Raw genomic sequence first — 9471 nt, 5'->3', positions numbered from 1 at the left:
GTTCTGCAAAAACGGGAGAAGGCGGCTCTATTCACACTCTATTTCTCAATAGGAGAAACTTCACAGAAGTTCTAGAAGCTGCTCAAAATTCATAAGTAACAGAATGTAAGTACCTCACTTTATCCTTGATTTTGGTTTCAGATTGCACCATTTAGATATTTCCATGGTTTGTCAGGTTAAAAAACATTGATATGTATAGCTGAACCAGAAAAACTCATCATTGAGCATCAAAAAGGTTATAGATGAGAGGAAGCCTTTTGGCTCTTTTTAAGTAGCTTTTGAGAAGTATCAATTCCATAATCATGGCTTTCCAGCTGGTTCCAGATTCCCATAACCTTTTGTGTAAACGATGCCTACTGTTCTCAGTTTTGAATTTACCTCTTATTTTCCAATCGTGTCCACTGGTTTGTGTTTCTGTAGAAATGCAATGGGTTGACTTCTCAATGCCATTCAGGATTTTGAATACTTCAGTCACGTTTTCTAGTCTAGCATTTTTCCCAATTTGATTTTTTTTCACTAAAGAATTGGCTCTGGTGCCAGTGTGTGTGGATGGATGTCTCTGTGTCAGGATGGGTTCGGGAGGGGGTGAAGATATAGCAAATCTTTACTATTCCCAAAACTTTATTTTCAGCATTTTTCCACTTACACCACGTCTCTCAGTTTGGATAAAGGTTTTCACCGACTCTGAAAAGAAAACAAGAAAAATACAGGAAAAAATACACAGGAATCAGATGACCCAGGTGGGAATCACAGCACAAACTTTTTCTTTAAACAAAGGGTCGTGGGAGTAGGGGACGAGCTACCCAGCCACATTGTTGAAGATGATCACCTGGCTTCCTTCAAGAAACTGCTGTTTTTTCAAAACATAACCTTGTTATCTACTAAAAACTAAATGAGCTAGACACTGATTCGAATGTCCTTCACTCTTTTGTAACCTCACCTAAGAACGAGTTCTTAATTTGAGCTTCCTTTAAAAGAAAGTGAACAGTCGATTCTTTTTTTCCTACTGTATATACCCACCCCATTTGGAATCACCAGTTGTTTTAAGCCTGTGCTTTTCAGCATTGACCAGTATACTAGTATACTTGCTCAGGAGAGAAGGAGATACACAACTACACTGCTGGAGCTACTGTACATGACTGAAGGCCACCGGAGACACTATTGGGATTTGATGCTACTGGGGTTGTGGAGCTTCTCAGGTTCTGACAGATGAGTTAGCTTCACAAGGGAGAGTGGTGCATCATCCAAGTTAAAGCACCTAGAAGAACTGGTAAATTTTGCCTACCTGGTGTAATGCACTTGGGGCTGCTGTGCCCTGGTAGGGTGTTTAAAACAGGCAGATTCCAGGGAAAAAAACGCAGATGCACTTGTAAAGGTAAAACAGCACTCTTTATTTATAGAGTAAGGAAAGGAAACTGAAACCTAAGCTTCAAACTACACTCCTTGATGACTCTATAAATAACCAGTCATAAACAAGTCAGCTGAGCTCCTTACCAGCCTCATAAAATCTCTTTCCAAGACTAAAGGCCCATGTGTGTCATTTGCCAGGATATTGACTTCAACAACTCCCGCCACACTCTGTGTAAAGAAAGACCCCCTGTCCTTATGTCCTGATTTACAGTATCTCTCTGAGAATGATTTCTGCCAACAAAAGGAGAAGAACTATCACAAACAAGCTGTGTAGCTTTCTCAGGAGATCTTCTAAAGGATATGTGTTCGATGCTAGATGATCTTTTACTGGGGAGCTGTGCCAGGGCCTGGGCTGCAGTGGAACCACACCAAAAAGTAGAAAGAAAAAGAAGAAACACAGGAAGGATCCACAACCAAAATGTTGTATTTTGTCTCTTTTTTGGAATTAACCTCTACTGGTTCCAATAAATTACTTGCTTTGATTTAAAAATTAAGGTGCTCCAGGGGTGCCACACAGTGCTGTGTGAGTTCAGAAACTGTCTAATGGACATGTACTGTATAAGGAGGTTATAATGTTTGCTATATGGTTACTATATATTGAAAGTGACATGGATTGAATACACCATAAAATATTCCAGAAACACCTGGGCCTTCATACCCAATTTTATAAATAACAGGGTTTTGAAGGCTGAATTTTTATTTCAATATTTCTATCATTTTGACAGACACAGTACAGTGTATATACTGTACTATAGAGTATATCTGCCACACGCCACCACATACCGTACAAGTGTGCGATCTCCAATGTCTACAACACTTTTGTTCTACAGTTGGTATGAACATACTATTTTGTCGGTGAGTCAATGAATAAAAATAGGAGCCTGTTTCATCATACAGCATTTACGATCAAGTCTCTTTAAAACTATTAAGCTATTTTAGATGATTTGCTTTTCCAAATGGATCCCAGTGGACTCCTGAAACAAATGAAACAAAGCAATCCAATTCAAGTGATTTCCCACTACAAGCAATGAGCGTTCTTTATTTTTTACAGAACAATTGTGTGAGGCCTATAATTATTTGTTATGCCTGTGTTTCTGTTTCAGTTTGACAACTGGACAAGGATAAAGTCTTGAGAATGTCAGTGCTCTGCAGCTCCTTGCTGGCGATGATGTGTCTGATGTTGACTAATGGAACTCCTTTGAAGAAAGACGTCCTGGAGGAAGTTATACATAAGTAAGCCTACAAATGAAATGATGGCTAAAATCAGTTCAGTTTATTGTCATATGCACAAGTGCAATGAAATGCTTATAAAGTGCAATGAAATCCTTACACAGGGGTTGAACAAAAAGGGTGGCTAAAGATGTAGAATTGTGATGACAGCCCCTCAGACAAAATGACCACGTGGCATTCCATCAATTGTTCATTGTCGTATTTAATACAATATACAATTTCATACAATATAATGACTTGCCTTGTGAAGGTGCTGGAATTTCATCCTTCTAGATCCTTAATACATCTAGTCCAGCAGGAGACTAGCCTTGGGTAGCACTGGTTAGCACTGCTCCCCTAAGTCCAGTTCCCAGGGTGCTATGTGTTTCGTGTTTGTGTGGGTTTCCTCTGGGTCTCTGCTTTCCACCTACAGTCCAGAGATGCTGGTAGGTTAATTGGCTTCTGAGAAAATTGGTCCTGGTGTCAGTGTGTGTGTTTGTGTCTCGGTGTGTAATGAAACTGAAAATTAGGCCTACCAAGGAATCAATTATTTAATTGAGAGCTCAGTGGAACAAAAACTTGCAACAGGTAGGGTCACCAGGACCACTACAAACCCCTGGTGAAGGAAGTTCTCTCATTTAACATTCAGTATTTCTATTAATAAGCAAAACATTGCCAAATTGCCAATCTAACTTTGTCTAAAGCTTAAATCAAGTCACTAAAGAAATCTTAAGAGGTATTTTATTACCACCACGTGCTGCCCGTTCCTGACCTGTAGCCTCCTTGAATTTTCAGCTTCATGAGTGAGCTTGAGGCAGAGAGGGAGCAGAAGCTGGTGCTCCGGGAGGAGTTCTCCTTCCTGCTGGCGCTCTCCGGTACAGAGTGTCTCGGCGACATGCCTCCGATGTACATCGCCACGTTCTACTGCAGCTTTGGACGTAAAAAGTTCTTTCATCCAATAATAGGCAAGAACCCGTCGCATTTCTACGAGCCTTCAAACCTGGTGGCGCTGTTTCCTGTAAAGAGGGGCCGATGCGCTGAGGCCAGCCTGCTGAGGAATGACATCCCAAACTGGTTCGCCAGCCAGCACGAGGTGAAGTTTAACCGGCTTCATGGCGAGGGATGCCTGATCTTTTTCACCCGGCGCTCCCCATGCTTGAAAAGCAGCACACTGGACCTTTTAAATGACCCACCGTTTAGTGATGAGTGGACAAAGGAAAAGGGTATCCACAAGTATTTCGTGTTTACTGCTGAGTTTCCGAACAGTGGAAGCTGTTTGGACAAGAAGGATGAGCACCATCATGGAAAAGGGAGCTTTGTCCAGGAACACCTCTCTGCCTTTTTAATTCGGAACTGTAAGAGGATGAGCAATACAACTTCCTACACGTGCCAAGATGAGGACTGAGCCAAACGAGTGATGAGCTCTATGAGAGAAAGTGACTTGTTTTCACGAAAAGAAGTTTTTGGATTTCACTATTGTCTCTTCTATAACTACTTATAATATACTGTTGGCTTCCAATTTGATACAATTTGTGCCAGAGGGTCGATTTTAGCAAAAGAAAAAGACGCGGGTGTGCATTCAGTATTTGTTGCATAAATACTGTAAGTGAAAACATAAAAATCTGCAAGACTGTGAGTATGAGATATTGTAAAAACAAATCTGTCCAAAAATTGCATGCTTTTCTAAATACATGATGTTTAACATTATTTACATCCCAGCAATCAGTATTTCATTGATCCCTCTTTGCCTTGATAGCATGGACAAGGTGCTTCTTGTAGCCTTGTTATTGGTTAAGCACAGGTCAGAAGTTCCTACTGAGAATTCTGCCAGCTAATTCTGTAATGAAGCTACTCTGCATGAATGAGAGTAGTGGTCAGGGTCAAGTTTGGAGAAAAGAGCCCAAAAGCAAAGGCAGAACCAGGAAATGGCAGGAAGCAGACAGCTGTAGAAAGAACTAAAATAAAAAAAACACAGGAAGAAATTGTGATCAGAAAAGTAGCAGGGTTCATAGCCAGGAACTCGCAGAATGAAGCACACAAGGGAATTCAATAAGCTTAGTGAAAACAAGAAATAAAAACAGAGGGTCCAAAGCCAGCCTTCAAACACAAGTGAAATCCAAAAAACAGACAGAGATCATATCCAAGCAAGTGCAGGAGAGAATCCAAAGCATGGTCTATTAATGCCAAAACCTGAGACTGAACTTTCTAAGACTGAGCAGGGAAGTGAAGTTAAACCTGGGCTTAAATGTCCCGCAGGAATGAGGTAAGTAATGCTTAATAGCAGACAGGTGGGACTGATCTTCTACCAGACCGCATTGTCGTGGTAATTGATTGATGGGCTGTTGCAGTCACATAAGTTGCCATGGTTACTGGGGAGCATCTTCCAGCAGTCTGGCACGAGTGAGTATGACAAATGCAGATTACATCTGCTTGTGTTTGTAAACTGTTGTCATTAGTTCATAACAAGAATGTTCCACAGGATTGAGGGCTGGGGATTGGGACGTAAAAACATCTGATTAGAACCTCCAACTCTTATCCCTTAACCACAAAATGACTTCAGAGGAGAAAAACCTAACAGAGTTTAGAGTTCTTTCATGGGAATCTAAACAATACCATCGAGTCCCTTCCTATATGTGAAGCCAATTAGGATTCTCCGGGATGAAAATCACTATATAAATGTGACAGATTGTTATCATTAGCGCAGAGATGACCTGTTGATCAAGGCCCAGATGTTATTGAACTGTCTGGAGCCAGCTGACCGAGGCCGTGTCCTGAGAGGAAAGCACCAGCTACAGGCTCTACTTTGTCCTCATCAGGCAGTTGTGGTGGGAAGGTGAGTCAAAGAGCTCTTCAGAGGACTCCAGGGAAGGCATCAGCGGTAACAAAGCTTTCTTCTGAATTCTCATTAGAACACAGGGAACTTTACAAATGAAAGGAGCTGCTAGCTACTACACTGTATATATATGGGTCACATTGGCTGTTCTGTAAAAGAAGCTAGAATATTGACTAGATGACTGGGTAGCTTGTTCCATGCTCCCACATTTTGATTAAGAAGTTATACCCTGCCTTCCTTTGAGAAATGACTGGATGCGATTCTCCAATAAGGACAAGAGGCACTCAAAGGGTTTTGGGAGTATGGAATAGGCTCCTGGCCTTGTTGTTGAAGCCGATACCCTGACATCGTTCAAGAAACTAGATGAGATCCTTGGATAATTAGCCACTACTGTACCTACCAAACAAGTCAGAAGAGCCAAATATCTTGCTCTTGTTTGTAATCTCTCTTATGTTCTTGTGTACAGTTAAATACAAAACACTTCAGATTTGTCAGCAGAATACCTAGAGTTTCTTCTGTCCTTCTTTTCTGTTTCTCCTATGGCGTAACATAATGTAAACATTATGTTTTCCATCAAAAGCTCATTAAGCACATGCATAACATTATTCATATTTTAAATGGTGAGTCTAGACATTTGTTGACTGTGTAGTTTTGTTCCCTGGTAAAACAAGGTTGTGACATGTGATGCTCAAGTCATGTTATTTCATAAAACCACCACCAAAAGCCGAGCTGAATTCATTTAGCCAAAATAAGTTGATTAAGAACCTGTATAAATAGCCTGCCAAAAAGACACTGTAATTTTAATTAAGATGAGAACAGCAAAATATATGATAATACCCCATCTGAGTAATGAAGATCACATGGTTTAATCAGCAGATGTGAGTGTCAGACCTCATCAACCCATCCAGGACCATCACACCTGTCTGATCTGCCTGTCTCATTGTTTTCAGCATGAAAAATTCTAGTAACAGCATGGTAGGAGTTTCTGATCTGCATGACATGATCTGTACATGTATGTTTTGGGTTATTCTGCAGTAATGTTCACAGCTGAGAGGCAAATTTGCCACCTTCTGTGGGTCATAGAATGTCAGAGGGAGCCAAGCGAGATGGTGATGGCAAGTTCTATTTTCCACAAAATGTAGCATTACCATTGACAGAATAGGTGACACACTGAATAACTGAACCCTTAAAAGACCAAATTCTAGATTTCATTTGAACTCCTTAGTTCTTTTCAGTTTCTAAATATACGGCGAGTCACCTTTTAACTATTGTATTTTTTAAGCAACTTACAATCTACATCCATTGAGCAGAACGTACAAAGATTTTAACTAACCGACATTTTGGAACATTTAATGATTTATCTACATAACGTTCTCAACTGTGATGAAGTCTTATGTACAGTGACAACCCGAAGATCCATTGACACACCAGGACATTCACTGGAGTAAGGGCATGCATGGATTAGAACCCACAACCATCTGATCTAGTCCAGATACCCAACCAACTTCCTGTCTCCAGAGAACCATTAATAAAATTGTTGAGTCAACAGTTTTCCATCCTGCATGTCAATGTGGAAATGAAGATCTTCCAACAGGACAGTAAAAAAAACACACAGTGCATGGATTACTTTGAATGACGCCTTTAAAACAATAATGCTGACATCTTGCTGTGGCCATCTTTTCTTCCCGAGTAGGAGGGGTGATGGACCATCCCATAGCAGTCTAACCAGAGGTTGATCAGATGTGTCAGTGTTGTTAGGGTAGTGCCAGTACTCACCAAAGTCATACCTTATGTATGTATTTGTATTGTTATTCATTGTATCACACTTCATATTGTCATTTTACAAGAATTCTCAAATCTCTATTATAACTCATTTTCTTTGATCTTGTTTGATATTCCATTAAATTCATTACACCTGACTGGTTTAATTCAAACAATCCTAATCTCCCTTTCATATGCATAAAAGAAGAAAAATACTTAATTAAATACTTAATGCTTTCAAACGGCATGCAAACCAGGTTCAAGCAGAGAACTGCAAAGGAAAAGTAGAAGTTACTTCCATTAACTTTTAAAATTCTAAGAGAAGTAAACACAGACAATCATTTCAGCAGAATGGCAGACTTTCTTTTTTGGCAAATAAAAAGATGCCAGGCCTTTTGGCATAGTAGAATACACCAATATCTGAAAGGGAGTATAAAGTAGGTTGTGAGAAGCACTTTTCTACACAAAAGGTAGAGTTGGGATCAAGCTGCCCAACCATGATGGTGAAGCTGGTATCCAGGCTTCTTTCAAGAAACAGCTGGAGGAGATCCTGGCATCAACTAACTACTTACTACCAAACAGCCTAGATGAACAAAGGCTTATGTTTTCACTTTCTTATTCAGCAAAAAGAAGAATGTGCAGTCATTGTTCTCCAGAGAAACGTCAGCCTTCCATTTGCCTCCCTTAATAATCACAGATGAGTTTTGACTCTTTGTGGTATAAGGAACTGTGAAAGAGTACTATCCTGTCTTTCGTGATTCTTCACTTGTTTTGAAAGTTTACTTTCCACTTTTGTTTTAAATAAAAGCATTTCACACTGGAAAAGGCGGTGGAGCAATTTACCTAAGAAAATTAGCTGCTGTCAATACAGTCATGTTTAAAACATTTCACAGGTTGTTACTGCACATCTTAACAATGAAAACTTTGCTCATCATAAATGGCTATTTCCAGCAAAACAAAGGACATACAATACACTTGTAAACAATGTTTTACAACACCATAGCAAGTACATTGAACCTAGTCACATACTTTGTTTATCACTGTGTTCACCAAGGTACAATTAGGTATACAGTGCAATCAAGGACAGGTCAAGTAATTTACAGAAAGCATGCAGATAAGATTAAGTGAAACACTTGAGCATACCTTTAGGTCTGGTTTATAGTGGTACAATATAAGGAAACTTCCCAAACTCCAGGATGAAACGTGCAGGATTTCATGTCCTAATCAGGTAACAGGACTCTTGTTGCTCTGTCGGAAAGACTGACCTAGTTAGGGATGTACTGAGGAACTATGGGCTTTGCAGCATGCTGGTGAATTCTTACCTGATCTAATCAATTCACAAGCACACATCACAGCCTTTAACATACACTCTGGATAGCTGAGCCGATGGCTCCTGATGGTGCAGTTTATGGCTTTTCCTATAGTTATATCAGAGTCGTAAACAGCACAGTATTTAATCACTGCTGAAGAAAAAGACAGGGCCTTTGCAGATATGATGCATTTGGTGGAAGTTTGATATTTTCTTGATATTACTGTGACACACAGTATCGATGTCTAACTTGACTGAGTCCCCTGATTGCTTATGAATCCCAATAGTTTCCACATTTCCCAATGTTTTTCAGCTCCCGTCTTCACCCTTCACCTGCACCTTCAGCTCCTAATCTGAACATGTCAACATGGAATCTAGACCTGCGATGCCACTGCACATATATTGAATATTGATATATACAGTCCTCAAACTGCACTGTTCTGCCAGCCTCACATTTGAATCCTTATGAATGCTCTTTAGTCTATTTAATATAGCCGGATTTAAAAGGAAACCAGCAAATATTCCACCAGCGAGCCCACACTGGGCGTAGCAACAGCACTAATACCACTAATGTGTCACCTGAGTCTGTGTGACTTCAAGCTTTATCTGTGTTTATTAGGCCTGTCTTGGAATAGCTCAGTTAAACCTCATGTACTGCAGCAGTTAATTAATGGCCTGTGAGGCCATGTCTTCACTTCCAGAGAATAAAGAAAAGAAAACAAAGGGATGTCAAGGGCATGATGTCGGTCTGTACTGAAAGAAGATCTAGGTCACTCTTGGATTGCCAAAACCACTTCAAGAAAAGTTTCTATGGGTCTGATGTCCAAGGGACCAGCACTATTAACACCAGGGTCATCTTAGCAAGATTATATTTTTACTTTCTTTCGTCAAACACTCCTTTATTCTCTTTACCAAGTCAACAAAACTTTTTTCCCATACCATATTTTAA

General features: G+C 40.1%; 1 protein-coding gene across 1 annotated transcript; it reads left to right on the top strand.

Moving 5' to 3' along the window:
- On the top strand, window positions 1–4316 carry LOC148675088 (uncharacterized). Its single transcript, XM_088627188.1, has 3 exons — window positions 1–105; window positions 2514–2643; window positions 3415–4316. The coding sequence occupies exons 2-3, from the start codon at window positions 2546–2548 to the stop codon at window positions 4022–4024; spliced, it is 708 nt and encodes a 235-aa protein (XP_088483314.1). The 5' UTR covers window positions 1–105; window positions 2514–2545; the 3' UTR covers window positions 4025–4316.
- Window positions 4317–9471: the final 5155 nt, after the last annotated feature.

Source organism: Lepisosteus platostomus, chromosome 3 (assembly GCF_059453375.1).
Source record: "Lepisosteus platostomus isolate fLepPlt1 chromosome 3, fLepPlt1.hap1, whole genome shotgun sequence".
NCBI lineage: Eukaryota > Metazoa > Chordata > Actinopteri > Semionotiformes > Lepisosteidae > Lepisosteus > Lepisosteus platostomus.
The sequence above is the reverse complement of the archived record's forward strand: the minus strand, read 5'-3'. Positions and strand labels throughout refer to the sequence as shown.

Coding starts and splice junctions, on each gene's coding strand:
- LOC148675088 (XM_088627188.1), top strand. CDS start 2,546: ATGTCAGTGCTCTGCAGCTCCTTGCTGGCGATGATGTGTCTGATGTTG. Junction 2,644..3,414: donor CTGGAGGAAGTTATACATAA/GTAAGCCTACAA, acceptor TTGAATTTTCAG/CTTCATGAGTGAGCTTGAGG.